Consider the following 20,343-nt stretch of genomic DNA (forward strand, 5'->3'; position numbering starts at 1 on the left):
CACAGATCTCTTTTCAAAAAGAGTAAATAGCAGCCAATCTCTCCTTCCAAATGACCTTTATTTATACAGCAGTTTTATCCTGCTTAAGTGGGAAACCTAAACTTGTCTATATTGAGCCCTACTTTTTTTTTTGGCCTCTCTTGTACAGGCTAGATTTTTTGAAGGTCGTCTTTTTTTAAAAAAAGAAAAACTCATCTTGGTGCTATATGCAAAATTCAGTAAGTACACATTATCTTCTGGTATGTCAGTGAGAATATTGACTACCACCAAACCTAGTAAGTGGGGGTTGTACTACACCAATAAACCACTGGTAATTACTTGAAGTATTCAGTGTGGCACTGAGGTTAAAAAATAAATTTTAACTGTATATATTACTTCTCCTATTCACAAATCCTCTTATCTGGTCATGAAGAGAAACTGAATAGATTTTGCAGTAATAAATAGCATCAAGACAATGCTGACAGTTGCAAATACAGCAGATTAATTTGTTGCTATATTCTTATAGAAATTGAAGTGTTACAAGCCATATCAGTTTAAGGTTGATTTTTCTCTTCCCTCCACTTTCCCCCCCCCCACCTTTTTCCCTCCTCTACACAAAATGCAGCTTTTACATTTGTTCTTTTCCAGTCTATCAAAATGCCACCCATACTCAGAGAGTCTACAAAAAGAGCCACTTTTATTTGAGACTTCTCCAGACAGTTTTAGACTAATCAGATGAATTTAACCTGACAGAGTAGTTTAAGACACGCATCTTATCCTGTAGATCATTCCTTCATATTCTAGCTGAAGGTACTCTTACTTATTAGTGTTAATTCCATTAGCTATCTGCAGTTGACTCTGATGATAGAAGTAAAGAGAACATTTTAAGTAATTTTTCTCAAATTAAAAGCTTCTTTTTGATTAGGTAGGGTATTGAGTCAACCCTTTTCCAGGTTCTCCTCGTATTTTTTTTTTTCCCCCCCTCGAGTGACATTACTGTTATGCTCCTTCCTAGTTACACTTCATTGTGCGTCTTGGCTTTTTTCTTTTGTCCTTACAGCTTTGTGCTACACTTTCATATTTGTTCTTTATAATCTGACCCAGCTCCCGTTTTAGAATAGGTGGTCCATGACACAACTGTGTAGTGCCAGCAGATCCAGCACAGGAAAATACCTAGAAATTCTTAAACTCATTTTAGGCTAAAAACAAGCCATTTTTGACAAATGCTAAGAACACTTTCCTTAACAAAGGATACAGCAGTTGTACTCTCAAAAGCAAACATCTATCGAGGTTATTTTGGAGGAGGAAGCTGAATAGTTCCCTTAAGGGAAGCAGGCCTCAGCATCAGGGAGCTTTTTGAAAGCTCCCATTAGATAGATGCAAGCGTGGGCACAAGGACGTTCCCATGGTTCCCTGACAGTAAGTTAAGAGCAAGATCTGCAGGTATGAAGTGCTCACCTCTGGATCTGCTAGGCGCTGAGATAGCCCTACCACAAAGACAAGGTTCTTCTGTACAACTCGTACACTGGCCAAGTGTTTGCGGTTCTCTGATATCTTCTGTTTCCTCTCATTTTGTTTCTGTTTCTTTTCATTTTTTATCCTTTGCAGCTCTTCCTGGGAGAGTGGTTTGTACACTGCTGGATCTTCTGGGTATGGCTAAATATAATAAATATCATTAAAAACAACCCAGTTGAGAAACATTGAGAATACATTTAAAAACCATTAATCCTGATGTTGTAATGCATAAATTTCCTTCCTATGTTATCCTGTTCTGATTGTTACGGCCAGCCACACTATAAAAATAGCATATTCAATGGGGGGGGGGGGGGGGAGAGCACATCTTCTGTAATTTTTATAGAATTCTTTTACAGGTATAGTACTGAAGCTAGCAAGAGCTGCATTCTGCTGCTTAGTTTTGTAACACTAAGAGCAATAGCAACATGAGAGCCAACACATCCTATTAAGATTTTACTAACATAGCATAGTAAGCAGGGCAAAAGGCAGGGCCCTGCGTACTCACATTAAATTTAGTCATCTGACACAGATCTAAATATTTTAAGTGCATTAAAAAACATGAAATAATGACTGTAGAACAAGAAATCAAAATACAAGTGTAATTTCAGTGACCCAAAGTCAAGACAACATCACCATTACATGGCTCAGTCTTCACACGGTTAACTTCTCCCAGTAAAGAGGCAGGTTCCAGTGCAGCTATTACATGTAGATTTAATACTATTCTTGCCATGTTCGTGTATCAGTTTGAAACTTAGGTTTCGCCTCTCTGGGACAAAGGTATATTTTTAACCTCAAGATCATCTACAGATAATTTCTCAAAAACAGACACAACACTGTAGTTTTTTAATCTCAAGAATAGCTAGCAAAAGCAAAACAACGTCCTCAGAGTTACCTAGAAAGACTGCTCTACTCATGGACAACATGCATCTACTGTATAAAGGCACAATTTCAATCTTGTCTTGTAAGCTGCAGTGTATATTACTCTTCAAAGCAGTCCCATATTCCTTACCCTTCCCACTTTTTTCAGACTGAAAAGTTAGATTTCATACTTTTAAATAAAGCAATACTAAGCACAAAAGATGATGTATAAAATAAATCTTAAACAAGAAGAACCGTTTCTAAACAAAGTTGAAGTCTAAAATTAGAAGAGTATAAGAGATGGGCATTAAGGTAAGGAATTTAGGTAAAGAAGTTAAGCTCACCAATATGTTGAATTAAGTTCTTTTCCTGAACTACCATAACCAAAGACTTCAGGGTATAGATCCAGAAGCGACTTTAACTTTTTCCTGATTGTCCTCTGTTAATGGTAACACACAAAACTAATTGTCATATTAAATGGCTTGACCTGGGGAAATCTACAGTAGCAGATGAATGTAAGGTTTAGGTTAAAAGCATACACTCTTCACATCTGCATGATGCTACTGGAAGAGCCATCAAGCACTTCATCCTGATAATCTTCTGAGTACATCCCCAAACAAACCAAGATGAATTTTAGAGTAAGAAAACAAAACAGAAAGTCTAGCATCTTTATGCTACACTTGACTTCAGCAGATGGTGTCTAATGTCTCAACACCAAGTTCTATAGAACATGTTTTTATTATCACAAAGGAATTTAAACTTGTAAGATATCTAGCATTAGCCAAAGATACACACCTAAGTCCTTACATGAAAGCACAACAAGGATTCAAGTTACCCTTAAAAAACAAGTTAAAACTGCACAGTTTATCAGAAAGTTACGTTATTCACAAGTAACACTGAATACTTATGCAGATTTCACTTGATGTACCGAATGAACAGCAATGCTCCACATTAGTAAGGTCATTTGAAATTAGGTTATAGCCAATAGTTATTTTGAGTTTTGTTTCAACAAGTACACCACAAGGGGACTTCAGAGACGCAAAATAATTCTAGAAGGCATTTCATTTACTTAAAGAGCTTAAAGTGTGTTAGTCAATCATGTAGCATAAAGGATACTGTTTTGTTTTAAGGAAGAGAGACTGCTCCAGCAAAGAGAAAGTTTATTCTGTGATCATGATCAACCTGAGTTCAGGCAGGAATGGGAACAAAAGTGCACCTGTGCAAGGTAGATATAGTTCCAAAAATAAAATGGTTTGCCCTAAACAAAGTGTTGTGGTATCATCCCCACAAGCCATCCTTTTAAAGATGCAATTCCTCCTCCAAACCACATACTACAGAAGTCAAGGCTCTCAGGCATGCTGTTCACTAGTCCTGCACAAGAAATGAATAAATTGGTGGTTTGCAGGAGTTTTGGTAAGGCCCCTGGAGATCCAAGGGAAAACAGAGTCTCAAAGCTCACCAGCTTCTTTCTTGTCAAATATAACCACATTCAGAGTATACTCTCAAATGAAAAGGAAGTTAAACAGTATGTTCCTCCTCTGTACAGCAATTTGCTGCTGGATGTCCTGAACATTAGTTGGGAAGCATCCCTGGTTAACTCAGGTAGAAACCTAAGCAGAACATTTAGTTGTCCACAGTAGAACTAGTAGTTTGTACAGCAGAGTATGAGGGCTGCTGGGAGGCACAGGACTAACAGCAGCAGTAAGGTCAGAATTAGGGGAAGAAAAATAGCTTTCATCTCAGCAGGAGGTATGAGACCACCTGAATAAGGACTTCAAACACTAAGAAGCAGCACCAGTTGATTTGCCACCCTGGATAACAGTATTTATTTAGGCAGCAAGAAGATCACAAGTTTTCACTGGATGCTGTAGAGCTATATTACATATAAAATGCTTCATATGCATATTTGTCACTTATGACATATCCAATGCTTCTAAGGAATATGAACAGTTGGGTATCTTGACATGCAGGAACTATAGATAAACCCACATGCATCTCTTGAATCTCAGGAATAAATCAGAAAAACACAATTCTAAGAAGTGATAGATGATTCTCCTATTGACATATAGTGTGTGCAGTGATGAGAGATAGAGATATTGTGCGCTTAAGGAGGGAGAAAGGCCAGTAGGCAGAGCACCAGAAGCTAATTCTAAAAAAAATCTTAAGTTTTAAAAATCCTGTTCCTTTTGAATACAGACATAAAGACATTCTAAAAATATGACAATAAATGATCTCATCTTCAGAGTGATTGCTGCCACAGTGATGAAGTTCATGAACTCGGATGATGGTTCAGCTACAGGTAGAACATTTGAAAAGGTGGTGGAACAGGGCTCTGGAAACCAAGCAAGGTTAATGACTGTTGGTGTACCTCACAGTATCATATCTTTGTTTTTGCTCTCTGTCCAACACTATGAAATAGGGAGAAGGCAGCTACTAGAAGCTCTCGAGTCTTAAACAGCAAAAGCGGCCAGACTGTAAAGCCATACTACTAGAGATGACAATTTTAAGACACACCTAAGCCAAGCATGAATCCAGTTCTATTTTGCATTGGGTAATACAAGGGACTAGATGTTACTGATGGCTAAGAGGCAAAATAAAATATTGGTTTAACCTATCACAGATTCCTTAGCTGGTAGAGGATTTGAAATGCAAGAAAAGTAGCCAGGTCAAATGTTGTCAGCACTTAGATATTTTCAGGTGTAGGAGGTAGAGATGTCTACATCACTGATTCACTGACTAAATTCAGCAGACACACTCCACTTAAGTTATAAATCTTCTTCAATAAAAACCATGGAAGCCACCTGAACAAGAAGTGCCAACATGCAAAATGACCAGACTTAGTTCACACTAACTGCAAGTTGCTGGTGGTCCTACAAGTACTTCACCAAAAATTTGAATGTCTCTTCTGCAGTCTTGTCTCTTATCAGAGGTGGCCCTTGATTTCTTAGTCTTCCTGACTAAGTTTGTTGTATCGTTTAAGTTTTGCTTTTTTTCAGACTTCCCCTCCCACATTTTCCCAATTGTTGAAAGCTGAGATGGGTTTTTATCAAGCACTTTGCTTTTGGAATTCCCAGATGGGGTCACATTCCTTCCACATAATGGATGTACCAACATTTCCCAGTTGTTGCCTTGCTACCAAATAGGTTCTGAAATGAGAAAAAACAGAAAAAGTTAATAAGGTTTATGTATAGCGTACACCATACTTGTTATATCAAGAATCAAAAGTAGTGATTTCCTATATATTTCTGAATATCAATTGTTGTACCAGATAAACACTCAGCAGTTTCCTCCAGTGCTTTTAATCCTACAACTGACATTTGAGGACTGTACACTTAGGGCGTTCCCTTCACACAGAGACAGGAGAAATATGCACAAGAGGGGGGCTTAAAGCATGTACGTTTATGACCAAGAAATAGCTGCAGCTCTACTTAAGAGCATCTTGCAGTCCATGGATGAAGAGAGTATCAAGAATATGATCCTGGTCCATTTATAGCCCTCTCTAACAGAAGGTGATAGAAGAAGAAAACTCCTTAAGTCAGGGGACTGGAGAATAGGATGAAGCCACACCACAAGAACAGCATAACAAACAATGTATCAAATTATATGGTGGAAGGGCAAAACTGTAAAGGAATGGGAAGGAGTTAGCTACCCCTCCCCCCTTTTGAAACCATCTCATTTGGGAGATTTAAAAATTGCAGCAACTGACATTAAGGTCTGAGCATGCTATGCTCTATCAAAGCAACACAGATGACTAGAATAATACACACTATTAATATGACACACAGTACCTAGGCAGATGGATTTTAAAGAAAAAAAAAAAAATCACTGCACAGATAAAGTGACTAGCTTTACAACTGGAACCAGTGAGTCTGCTGATAGTAAAGCAGCTTTTGACTACCAAAGTCTCTTTTGAAGACAGCATATTTTCATTTTTAGTTAGTGACTAACTAGCTTGCTCGCAGTTAAGAAATCAATTGACTGGAAAAACAGGAATGCTTGTTTAGCATCTTCCAATTGACTAGACCTACAACTCTGAAGGACATCAGGAAGTCAAAACAGATCAGTTCAATCCACTAACTACAAAAAGTACTTCCTTAAAAAATTAGAACACAATAAGAGTATTTCAGAAAATTCACATAGTTTACAATGCTCATATATTAAGACTAATAAATACTAGTTTCCATCTAAAGCTCAATTAACAAATTCATGCTAGTCTCTTTCTTCCACAAATCAAAGCAAAGCACATGTATGTATGCATGCTACCATTATTAACAGTAGGAAATTTAAGGCATGCTAACTCAGCTGACTGCAACCATGTGAACATATCCTGCACATGCATATGTTAAGCTATACAATAGTTCAAGCATGTAGAAGTATTTCCTCCTAGCTAGAAGGAACTATAAGCTAACCTCTTTTCAATTAGATCTAACTGAGAGAAGCTTAGGAAAATAAAGGTATATATGCAACACAGTTAAGACCTAATCCAACCTATGGCATAAACACCACCCTTAAAAGCATATAGTCAATCTGTTTTAGCATAGACTTTTCTGAGCTCTCCCTCTAATCCTTTCAACCAAAAACCCTGGATAGGTAACTTCTTGATTGTTCCTCTCCACAGACTAGTAATGAAACCATTGGAGAACCTGCATTGCACTCAATATTCTTAGCCCAATCAGTAGTTTTCTATCAAGTAATTGTGCAAAACATGCAGAAGCAAAATGAACTATGAATATACATATATTACAGCAGAGTTAAATAAGTATCCTGCATTGGCATACACATTAAAAACAGGATATATATGTTGAGAGCATAGTACCCACTATGAAGCTTGCTGCAAAAATTTTACTGTTCTGCCATTTTCTGCATTTCAGCATTTTAAGTGATCACAGCCAACACACGCAATTGTTGATATGAATCAGAAAACTGCTTTGAACCTTTTCCCCAAACCTTACTACACACAGATAGGAAAGGTTTAAAACACACCACACAAACACATACCTTGTTCAGAGGGCCCAGCACACTTCAAAAGGTGGTATCTTCACAGACTCCAAATTGCACAGTTGATGACAGCAGTGAAGGAGTGATTTATTCCTAGGATCTCAACAGGGCCTCTGGGCCACAACATCTTTCTTTGTGCCACAAAGGTATTCTCCTTAGTCTCCTCTCTGCAGGCCTTCAACAATCCAGTGATATAGCTGCAGCTCTACTTAAGAGCATCTTGCAGTCCATGGATGAAACGAGTATCAAGAATATGATCCTGGTCCACTGAGAAAAAGGTCTCCTTTCTCTCCTGGAATGGCTGGTGTCCTTCATTCTCATTAGGGTGCACCTTCACTCATTCTGGCTTTTCTCCCAAAATTGTTTTGCCTGAGCAAACTGTATCCGATTTAGCAAAATACTTGCACATCCAGTCATACACCAGATTACTTCACATTACAGGGTTCAGCTGTGGCAATATCCATATTTCAAAGAATCCACAGATGCCCAGAGGAAGTGAACAGCATGCTGCTTCTGTGATTTTGCAGATATATTCCAATAACTTCCAATAATGAAAAAGCACAGAGGAACCAAATAATCGTTGGCAAAAAGTAGTGTAGTAAATCCAGGCACCTGAAGCACCTTACACAGACCAGGAAATTCCAGAAACCTTGTATTTGTACCAGCAGATTAGAAGTTTGCTTGTACTACGAACATTATTACACAGCATTTGTCATCTACAGCAGGTATCACATGTGGTGACTGATTTGGCTGATGACAGATGGATCTTCTTTGTAGAACATACAGCCCAAACACTGAAGCAAATTTGCTCTGTTTGTTAACAAGTGTATGTTGCTGTGGGATAGCCTTCAAGCTTGCAAAGGCATCCAAACACAGGTTAGCAGCGATAGCTCTAGTGTAGCCAAAGCCCAAGAGAACAGGAAGAAAATATGACTGGAAGTGCTTACAGAAAGCTGGCAATTACAGCAAATGCAGATAGTCAGATCAAGTAAGACTACTCAGGGTCTCAAAAAGGAGCTGAAATCGATGTAATATGAGACAGGGAGCCAAAGGCATGAACTGAGACAATCACAGTTGAATAGCAGGAGAAAGAGGGGACAAAAGTAGCTGGGATTACAAAAAGGAAAAGGCAAGGACCGATGAGATTGATTGTAACTTTCTTTCTCAAGGGATGTCATTAGAGTTAAAGGAAAGGAAATATTGAGAAAGAAGTTTATTGAACACTGAAGATAAGGAATTAATAGGGTTAAGCAAAACACTAAATAGAGGAGGAAAATATTCAAAGGAAAAAGCAGGCAACTTAGGGAAGCTGAAGTTTATGACAGAGGCCAAACAAAGTATCAGCTGGACATCAATTAAGAGAGAGGGAGAAGTTAAGTGTGACACTCAAAGTACTACCTTTAAGCGTTTGGCAACTAGAAAAGAACACTAGACGAGTAGACTTAGCCTAGATCTGAAAAGTTTTCAAGTTTAACACCACTGGATATATTTTCCAAAGGATTTACATGTTTAGTGTCCAGAAAGTACGGATAAAAGCTCTGGTGCCATAAACACAAGACAAGCAGGTGCTTTATGAGCTGACCTCTGGCAGCTCTGCTAGTTTAGCTGAACCTTGGCCCTCAGCAAACCCCTGATGCTGGAATCCTAACCATCCTTCCTGAAAAGGCTCTGGCAATGCATCAGCACCCCAACTCCCAGGATTTTTTTTGACAGTTCTCCCAGCATCAGTATGCCTTGGTTCTCATCCACAGCTTCCCCTATTAATCCAGTTCTGAATTTAACAAACCAAGACTAGGACTTGCACAGCTTCGACCCACGTGCAGATAGAATCTGAAAGATCCAACACCTCACCCTCGATCTATGCCATTACTAGAAGAATGTTCCCCCGAAGGAAAAGGGTGTCTCTTGTACCAACACAACACAAGAGCCTTGTGATACGTGCAAGACAAGCCGCTGTTCCAGGATATTTACCTTTCTGCAAGCAGGACAAAGTCCATTCTCATCAGTGCGGATACGGTGCCAACAGAAACGACATATTTGGTAGCCACAGGTGCAAGGGAAGAAGTTGATGTCATCAATCTCCAGAGGCTCCATGCAAAGGGGACATTCCACAGGGTCTTCCTTAGCATCAGGGCTGCGAGACATCTTTATATGTTCGCAGAGCAGCAAAAGTTTATAATAACTTAATGGAGCAAAAAGGTCAGCACTTGAAGGTCTGCAAGAAAAAAAAAAAAGCTATTACTACTTTTGGCAGATAGCCTTCCTTTGCATCTTTTAATAGTTTTCAGTTCTCCACTGCTTTTTCTCCTCACACAAATTATCCACTAACTTGCAAGTTACTCACTAACAAGCCTGAGTGTCTCACTCTGAGTCACACAAGTAGTATGAAAGATATTATTCATAATGTACCTCCCTACCAAGACAAATGGGCAAGTACTTCTTTGATGGTTTACTAGCCTATTTATGCTTCAAGATGTAGAGTTGCATACAAGTGTGTAACAGTGTACACCACACATTGCTTCTACGTCTTGCCAGCTCCACTTAGTGAATGCTTGAAGTCTTCTACAAATTCAGAATCAAATCCTTGAACCCAGGACTTCATGTTTGAGAGGAATTAATTCCTTTGCTCACAGGTTTGGAACAACTTTTAGGTCATCCATTCGAACTTTTCAGTAGGGGTACAGAATTATCAAACACAGAAGAACAATGAAAGTTTCTTACACAGAAGAATTCATTTCTTTGTTCCTCCTGTTTTTCAGGTCCAGAGACTGATCTCTGAGACCAGTCATAAGACTACCTTTTAAACAGTGTTGGCCAAGATTTGTCTTGGGATAGGCGCACAATTTTCTACACATATCACACAACTTTCATTGAGTTATTTAGGCTTTTCATCACCATCAAATCTACAAAGCCCAATATATGCATGTGCTTGAAACAACCTATCAAAACATCAACTTAGAATGCAGCCACAATAAGCAGTATCTGGATCATAATTTTGAAAAGAAGCAAAATTCAGGTCACCATTTTCTTAAGTTCAATCATTTGAATGTGCTTCCATTCCATCAGCTAAAGAATCTAAAAAGTTACTTTCACATTCAAAGCAAAATGCATACAGTCCTCACTGAGACATTCAATTAATATTTTTTTTCCCCAGTAAATTACAGTTCTGGATATCTGAATTTATATCTAATCTCAGGAAGCTGTCTTGGCCTGCTACAGGAGACATGCATGTATGTCTGAGGGAAAGAATAAAAGGAAAACAGTAGGTTTTTACATGGCTCTTCCGGAGCCAAAAAAGAACTAGACACCCATTGAAAAGAAATGACTAACTGGTGTGCCTGTTACACCTACATATATAGCCCTTTCCCACTGCAAACTTTCAAAAAGATGTGACCAGAATAGATGTTCAGCTGGTCATACTGCCTGTAATGAACTGTGCCACTTTTTAAATAAAGCTCAAATATGTTAAAAATTCTAAACTCCTTTTACAGTTACGCATTTCCCAGAACAGTAGTCATGCTTCCTATGCTGTATTCCTGCACTTTCTGCACTAAAACTTTGCTCGGTCAGAAGTTTACTAAGAAATTAGCATGAAGTTTCATGCTAAGCGGAAAGAGTAGAAAGTTTCTTAAAGTCAAGCACTACTCTCCAGTTCCTCCAAAATCACATGTTGTTATCCAAATACAACTACAATTTAACCATGCACACAATCTGGAATGCCCTCTACTTTCCCAGGGAGTTTTCTGTTTCATTTCTAACTGAAAACTGCCAGAACACGTACTGTCCCATCTTTTTCCAAGCTTTCAGGAGCAAGTCCACAGACAAATCCTCATATCTAACTGTTGGAGGAATAAGATTGACATTTACTCTTGCCCTTGGAAGCAAGAAGGTTGAATGTTTTGAAACCAACCCATTATTCATGGATCAGTGCATGCTACAGTCCAAGTCTGTGGTCTTCCATATCTTTTGTTCAACACTAACACCACCGAAGACTGTCATGTTTATGATCATCTGCACTCTAAATCATGCTCACTTGCATATCTGGTAAAGCCCAAGCAGTTCCAGGTGAAGTTGGGACCTTGCACTCTACAGAAAGGATCAATTCAGCATCAGTCTTCAATGCCTGTCCCTGTCCCACACCTCCCCTCAGGGACAGAAATTCTTCTGCAACTAGCCTGAAGAAACCCCTGAAGAGAAACAGCACACACATACACCCCCCTCCCCCAAAAGCACCACACACACATATAGGTAGTGCAGACACAGTGGAAACAAGGATATAACTTTGTATGGAAACAGTCACACCCTGGCTAAGTTAACCATTGCTCACAGGCTGATACCAGCAACTTAGACTAACTGCAATTTAGACTAGGACTCCCTACCTTAGCTTGGTAGGGAGGATAGCCTATAGGTATGAAGTACCTGGTAAACATATATCACTGCCGTAAAGAACACTTCAGAGTTCTATTAAATGCTCACATGAAAGTAAAGGTGAAGGAATGGATTCTAGATGCAGCAAGCATTACATCCCTGTGCAGCACAAACTAGTAACAACACTGCCCTCTTTCTTACCTTCACAATGATTCATATCAAAAAGTTATCAAACTCATAAGATAACACTTTTACTTAATCATCTATACTTTTATTACTGGTATATCACAGTTATTTTGACAGGCCCAAAAATCAGGTTCTGGGATGTCACCAGTGTTTTATTGAAAGAACACCAGCAGAATCTGAGGTGAAAGAAGGAAAAGAGGATTAGTTTGTTTGGCAACTTTGTCTTGTATTTAAGAACACATTACCACTGGCAGAGGGGTGAGGGAGATTAAGAAAGGGCCATAGTACACTATTTAATTGCTCTTTATGCAGATAATACACACTTCTACAGAAGTCATTATTTTAATAAACTTAATTTGCATACAGGAAATGAAAAATGTAAACTCTTCACACTTATGCAACAGCAAAACCATTCCCGTATTAAATTGGTTTTAAACTGAAGCATGCAATGAACTGCACAGATTTTCTTCAGTTTGATTTGACTTTGTCATAGACCTCCAAACAAGTCAGTAAGCAAAAAGCAAATTCTGTTCAACTGCGTACTCATCCCACTGTGCATTCAGCACCTCTGAGCCTATTGAAACATCTGAATAAAGCTATACCAGTACTAGCAAAACTGTAGCTAGAAAAAAACTGCAGTTTTGAAAAAAAAAAAGCTTCAGACATCACAGCAAAACTACTGAATTATGAAGTTACTATTTAGAATCTCTGCTAAGAAATGTCATCTGTTCATGAGGAAAAAAAAGTGACATATTAGCTAGTGCCTCTGGGATATGCGGACAGGCTCTCTAACAAAATTGCAACATGATTAACATTTATGAGCTGTTTAAGTTAACACTAAGAGTTCAGCAGCTGCTAGCAATAATGCCAATAGCTTGCTTCAGTCAGCAAATGGCCTGTTATTTCCAACAAGGAGTAAAGAGCAGCTGTGTGCCATGTTTTTTGAAACTAAGTGAAAGGCAATATTTATTTACTTGGGAAAAGACCATTCAAGCATCCCATTTAGAGACTCTCCATTGAAGTGCATCTCCATTTCAGTGGTGCTTATATACCAGGGACCGTGTGCCACTTCTGCATCAGAACAATGCTCATTTTTCCAAAATGAAATAATAAATAGCAGGCAGAGTAAGGCAACATTAATGCATTGTTCATATAGCGCTACCAAGAAACACAGCATAACTAGTCAGCTTTAAGGCTAATACAAACTGTTCTCACAATTCATTTAAGATAGACATCATAGGAAAACTAATGTAGTGGTAGCAAAAAGTGAAAGCTAAGATTACATACATTCAATCCAGAGTATTTGGTCTTTGGGGTCCCCTTCAAAGAGATTAAATTAACAGTATCTCAGCAGAAAAGGAGAAAGGTTGTGCACACACACGATACAAGCAGCAAGAATTTGGCTATACAATTTTCACAACATTGACAACTGCAATGAAACAGGGCTCCAGCAGTTCCCCATCCTGTTTACAGAAGACTGGGCCAAAGTTTTCACATGTACAAGGATGAAGCAGAGGTGGATAATGTTCAGCAGTGTCTTTTACATGCTGTCAATTCGTAATAGGTAAGGTAACACAACCAGAATATAGAACTAATTAGTTGGTCTGGCAGAAGGGACAAGACACATGACTACATAGTTTCCTCTTTTCCAAAGAAGTACTCAAATTGAAAAAAGATAGTTTTTCAATAACTTCTGAAAGTGTTTACTTAATAGATTTGACAGCTGGGTCTAGTCAGCTTCACCATACAACTGTTTCTTTCAATGAAATCCTCAGAATTTTGAAGTTGGGGAAAAAGAAAGATCCTATTATTAGAGGGTACTTATCTGAACAGTTTTCCTTCTAACATAGGCTAGTGACTTTAGTTTATTTAGGATATGTACACTGCTTTTTTCCCTGCTTACTTGACATGAGCAAGCTTAGCATGTAGCAGCTTATCTTCCATATGCAAGTCTTAAAGAGGTCTTAAAAAAGGGACGGGGAAAAGCAGCTAGCTTCCTACCCATTCTTTAAGACATGCTTTTCACCTCCTCCTCATATTAAATACTTGAGCATCTCCACTTGCTGGCAGTTCATTTCAGTTAAAGAAAAAAGAAAAAAAAAAAAAAAAGTACCTTAAACTTTAAGTTCTCTGTCAGGAGGCAGCTAGCCCCACAGGACACAGATATATTCTTCCCTTTATTAAGGCAATGGAATGAATTCAGCCTTGCTACTTGCTTTAAGGCACTAAAAGTATCACAGCCAAAAGCTGTCAAAATGAAGTCAAGAAAACCCAAATAAAGACTCACATCCCAGAAAATATTTGGAGACTTGGGGCCTCTCGAAGGAAGAAAAAAAGAGAAAAGAAAAGGAGGTATGTGTGAGCTAATGTTTCACTTAAAGTTCAAACATACCTGACACTTGAAGCGAAACAGGTCGGAGTCTATGCACTGAATCTTTAGCAAAGGTTTGTTAAACTTAAGCAAACAGGAACTCATACCTTTTTTCATGGCCTTGTATCTTTTGAAAGTCATTAGCCCCCGAGAAGTCTCAAAAATGAACTGTGGATTCTGCCTGGGTAACATCACAAGAAAGCCAGTCCACTGGAAATCCCATTCTCATTGTGCTGAAGTATCAATTCCCTTTTCAAACAAAATCTCTATCCCATTTAAAAGCCGGAGGTAAAAAGACGGGTAGAATGTAAAAAGAAGTTATAATGGAATATCCCTCTTTCTTGATTAATCAGAGCAACAGCAGTTTTCTCAGCACAGCACCCTCCTCCATGCAGGGCAAGGGAACACTCACTGGTCTCTCTCTCAGATGCATTTGGACTATGTCCTTTCCCTGGTAACTCCACTGATAGGAAAGCAGTCTTTATTTCTTTTTGTCTCCGAATGCAAGGAAGGCTATCACTTCATCATATTACAGTAACCAACTGAACGTTTACATCCAAACCTCCTTCATAGATGGGTTGCACAGAAAGGGTTTTTCTTTTTTTCTTTTTTTTTTTTTTTTTTTTAAACATGCAGACCTGAGGAAGATTCAGCAAGTTGTTCAGGGTCTCATAGAAAGCCTGTATCAAAAAAAGATTATATACACATTCCAAATCACAGATTAGTACCCTAGTCATTAACCTATCTAGTCTCAAGTCTTAATTAGGTCATCCATATAATACTGAAGAAATTCGAGAAACGTTCATAGGCCCCCTCTTCGACTTGCTATACTTTACTTGTCCATAGATTTTTGGAACACTAGAAAAGGAGAATGATCCCTTCCTCCCACCACCTCTTCCTTCACATCAATATACAGTAATATTTTACAGTCACCTGGTCAGCAACACTTAATCAGGAGACTATGGGCAGAAGCACTGAAAACAGGCTGTGCTTTTTTAAATTTTATGGCACTGTTGCTGACTCAGAATAAGGACACCTCAGTGGCAAGGCAGTAAGCTCCCTAATGCCTCCAAGTTAATTTTCATCTTAGACAGAGGGAAGGCTCATTTCCTACTTCTTTTCTGACAATGCTGAACATTTAAAGCAAGCTGCACTAGTAGCTGTAAAATCATGCCCAGTAATTCACACAATCTGTTTTTTCCTCATGTCTCCTCTCTCGAATAATAAGGTTTATTATTCATTCTGTGGTCTGCAGCAACACTTTGATCACAATACAATCAGTGTGCAAGAAAAGAAAGAGGTGGACAGAGTCCCATATGTTTAGAAAGTACTACCAGAGATCAGGGAGCCATCTGAATTCAATGTTATACTGACTAGGATCATGCCCAATTTATCTCAGAGGTCAAAGTTAAGTCTTCAGAGATTCCTCTGCTTTAAGCCTCCCTAAAAGAGCTTACATAGTTTTCTCTTGTGTTTTCAGACTGTAGACGTTCCTTCCCATCCTCAAGCCACCACTTTGAATTCTGCCAGGCATTTGCACTGTCACTTCAACCAACAAAACCAAAAAAAACAAACAAACACACACCACCCCAACACACACACACACACACACACACACACACACACACACACAGAGTTTTTACTAGATCATATTTCACCTAAATCAATTCCCTCCCCGTCTGCCCCGTTCATCACACGGCCATGCAAAAGCTTGCGGCAGCCCAGTGAAGAGGTAGAACAAGCAACCAGAGTAGCAACTGCTCAAGCAGCACATTCAGCAACAGTGCAGAAATCAGCCAAAGAATTCACTAGATAGCTTTCACCGCAACGGCCTCAAGGCACCCTAATAACAAAAATAGAAGAGTCAGGTGCCACCTGCTAAATGAAAGGGAAACTGATCATTCTTTATAAATCCAGTGTGAACATGAACTATTTTAAGACAGCTATGTGGCAAAAAAAGTTATATACTATGAATAAATGCTTTTCTCTCATTTACACTAAGCCAAGAATTGATCACATTAGGCTTATTTTTATTGGAGTCTGAAAGCTTTTATGCATAAAAAGCTACGTACTACCAATAATGCATGAGCACCAGTTAAGAGATTACTTAAATTACTTCCTTGCAAATTATGAACAGTATCAAGATGTCAAATTTTATTTAGAATGAAAACAGGCCAAGCAAGATTCTCACAAATTTATCCACAAGCAAATAAAACTCTGGATGCAGTTATCCAACAAGAAACCACCACCCCAGCATCTAGGTTGATTCACTCAACAAAAGTAAGAGTATAACATCATTGTATAAGTGTCTAAATGCATTTCTCACATTCGGTCATATCAGAACTTGAATGCTAACATTCCTTACTTTGTCATCCAATTTCTTTTTATACCTATAGCTCTACTATATTTTAACATGACAAGTCAAAAGCACTTGGACAGTGAACCAGAAGTTGACTACACAATTACAAACCCAAGTATTTTAAAAGCCTGCGTCACAGACAGTAACACCTAATTTTGAAATGTGGATGATTCGACAATGATCATTTCCAAGTTCTCATGGCACAAGCAGGAGATGCTCAAGCAACAAGTTAAACAAAAAACCCCATACCCAAATAGACTCTTTGTGTACAGCAAATTAAATATTACAAATAATTGTCAGAGGATGTTGAAGATATAAAAAATATTCACATGTAAAAAGCCATGCAGAATAGATCCATCAGTTGTTGCTGAACATAAGATGAAGTTCCATCTGAACTATCCTGAATTCCTTAAATTTCTCATTAGTGGGAAAAAGGGTGCTACTCAGTTTTTTGGACTTTTTCTTCTAAGCACCTACTACTAGTCACTATCAGAAAGAGGATCTATACAGATCAACTTAGTGATCCTACAGCAACAATAACTAGTTATAAAACAGGCTATTTTGGGAGTGGATAGTCTTTATTCTGTTCATGCAGCACCCCACTACAGGGCAGCCTCATTCTGCAAACAGGGTACCTACACATCACACTGCAAATAATTCAATCTTTCCCTAATGCTGTCTGCTACTGAGTGCTTAGCAAGATTATATATATAGGCTTTGTCCTCCTTTTAAGCCAATAAAGAATCAATAGGGACGGAAAACTCCTATGCTTTCCAGGGGTTAGAACAAATAGACAAGTCCTAACATATTAATTTTCTCCATGTATGAGGTCTGGGCATATTGATTTCGTTACAAAAGAACCACATTCTAGCACTGAAACAATATCAGAACAGTACTTCTGCAAAAAGCAAAGTACTGTGAAAGACGGATGGCTTAGAGATAACAGCTTCACTAAGGCACATACATGCACCAATTTGTTTGCAATATGACAGTATTCAATTGTAAAGGCAGTCACTAATGTAATAGAGGACATTCAGCATCTGCCTAGAGGCCCCAGCAGACTGAGGTTTTTACGGCTAATACTGACTAATACTGTTTAGCCACTCAAACTCCCTACAGCAAAGCTCAGAAGCTGTGGCAGCAGTAATGGTACTTCACTGAATTTGGCTTCCACGTGTTTAACAGAAATTTCAAACCACCAGTTTTTCCAGTACTTTTACCTCTGAAGATTAAGAAGCCCTAAACACAAATGTCTCATTGGTGCTATCCTGAGTAAATTTGGGGACGCTGACTGTGACAGCATTAAGCTTCAACTCAGCCATGTGTGGCAACCTGTAGAACCAGGAATTTGTGGAACTGAAGAAGCTTAGTTATCTATGGATTTCTTACCCTTCCACTGCCTTTTATGTGGCATGCACTGACTTAAAATCACCAATTTTAAGACAAAGTGCAAGTTAAGCCTCCCCTCAATTTAAACCGATCTTAACTTTTTATCTGAAAGGCAGATTTTTCTACTGGTAACTACTAGAATATGTTCATCTTCAACAGCTTTCTTTTTTAAAGATGGGGGGTTTTTTTTTGGGGGGGGGGGAAGGAGTCTTTTGTTTGTTTGTTTTTCTGTTTTCTTTTGTTTGTTTTAAACTAACCCAATGGAAGGAATGCATCTACCTACTTAAGCTGCTGCTCTTCTAGCATATAACACATTTTTTTGGACAAAAAAAACTAAAAAAGTCATTGGTGCATGTCATAACACTTTAAAAAACAAAGTTTGGATGGAATTTTTAAACCAGTGAAGTGTACAAAAGTAATATTAAGCACTTAGATGTGCTTGTAACAGAAGAAAATACATCTGCAAAACTAAGTTATCCAAAGATAGCACTCTTAGCAGTAGGTTATATCACCAAATCCTTCAGGATTTCAGAACTAGTATAGCAGATCTTCATTTTCATCTTCTGAGTAAACTCCCAAGCTTTTCTACCTTAGGAGAATTGGTTCCTCTAGTTAAAGTGAGGAAATCGGTGAACTAGTAAATTAAACTGACATAGCTTCACTGTGCCTGTAGAAAAGCTGGTACAGCACTTAAACAGATTTCAGTTACTTAGCTGCTGAACTCTACTAGTACAATGATTTGTGTATAGATTATATGTTGAATATGTTGCCTACCAGAGGAAGCATGAATTAAAATGACTGAGAGATCATAGTTAAGAGATCAATGTTATACCACTTTTCAAACTAATTTTGATGGGAGGTCTTAAGTAATAAATTTATTTTAAGAGACATGACCTGAAATAAAGACCCACTTTAAAAGCAATTGTTTTAAGTTTTTCTTTTATAAATCAGGCTCAAGTTACCACATTAGTTCTACCCCTCCTCTTCGTCCAGCATTTCAGTCTGTTCCTCTCCCTTGACCCAGAAGCAGCTCGATTCTCTTTGCTCGTCTCCTAGGCAGCCCTCTCACTGTCTCTCGCTTTCTGCTGGTCTCTGATGCCATTCAGCCTATTCACATTTCCCTAGGATGTCTTCATCCAAAAGGCAAGAAAGCTGGAATTTGCTCCAGGCTCTGGCTATTAGTTTTTATCTGTCCGTTTCTTTCTCTTCTGAAGGAGAGAGGCAAGAACATGCCATTTTGTAACACAAACATCTTGTGCTAGCTTGTATTAGACTGTATGCTCAATAATAACCACCAGTATTCCCAGATCCAATTATAAAGAAAGCTCAGTTCTGACGAGCTCCAAAGTCTTTAAAGAAAGACTGCCTAGATATTCACATATGCACAACAGGAATCACCCCACCTAAGGATGCAAGACTGCATTTGAATATAATCCACATTTTGCAACACTCTGCCTGCAGCCATCATCTTCTGGATAATTTAACAGAAGAACCTTTTTTTTTTGGTTCATCTGCATCTGAACTCCAGATGCACTAGTTCACATAAGCTTAATATTACAACTGATATTAACTTGAAAGGATGACTGAAAAGCAAGAGCAACATCATCACCAAAGTACACTCAAGCACAGAACACCAACACAGGATGCTTAAAAGAAACATATGGGATTTTAACAAAACTTGCATTAAAGGGCAGTTCAGCTTTTACTCTCATTTGCATTTTCATGATGCAGCACGAACAAGACCGCTGCAGCATCTTTAGAAGTCCTAGCTTGCCTGTCTAACTGTACTCAGCAATTAAAAGTTGTACTATGCAGTGTAAAAACCTGCACCCTGTTCATCAGTTCTCATAATCATTCCTGAATATTTATGTTTTCCAGTGAAGGAAAAAAATCTTCAGCTAGATCCCCAGCAAAGAGATCCCCAGAGATTATTTTTAGTATTTATTAGATAAATGCCTTCTTCATTAGCATACATATTATCTGTTATTTGCCCCCACAACAGCAGTTACAGAAGCCATACCTTCTACAGAAAGTATAGTTAAGCAAAATGCCATCTTAACTACAGCACAAGAAATTTTCCTCTTTGAATTTCTATGAAAACTCAGGTACCCAAGGATCTCAAGTTCTTATGAATTCAGTGGTATGTTTTCTTCTTAAGGCAAGAGAATCCAGTACTTAACACATGTACTTCAGAAGGTATCTTGGAAATAATACCCAATGATAAAAGGTAAAGCTGGGTAGGGGTGGGGGTGCAAAAGAGGGCATAAAAGCTGATCACATCAGAGATGCATGTAATGCATACTGCTACAAGTAAGAACAA

At 38.4% G+C, this 20,343-nt stretch overlaps 1 protein-coding gene across 9 annotated transcripts in view; it reads right to left on the reverse strand.

Annotated features, from left to right (window-relative positions):
* CNOT4 (CCR4-NOT transcription complex subunit 4) overlaps nt 1-20,343 on the reverse strand; it is an 83,153-nt gene that overhangs the window by 35,902 nt on the left and 26,908 nt on the right. For 7 of the 9 annotated variants that reach the window (XM_013947774.2, XM_067311865.1, XM_013947777.2 and 4 more), the window contains exons 2-3: nt 9,322-9,565; nt 1,438-1,635 (exon numbers count right to left, since the gene is read on the reverse strand). In XM_013947774.2, the coding sequence (XP_013803228.1) occupies nt 1,438-1,635; nt 9,322-9,495 (372 nt within the window). In that variant the 5' untranslated portion in view covers nt 9,496-9,565. The other 2 variants (XM_067311839.1, XM_067311843.1) reach the window with 2 other exon arrangements.

This window comes from Apteryx mantelli, chromosome 1, assembly GCF_036417845.1.
Source record: "Apteryx mantelli isolate bAptMan1 chromosome 1, bAptMan1.hap1, whole genome shotgun sequence".
Taxonomy (NCBI): Eukaryota; Metazoa; Chordata; class Aves; order Apterygiformes; family Apterygidae; genus Apteryx; species Apteryx mantelli.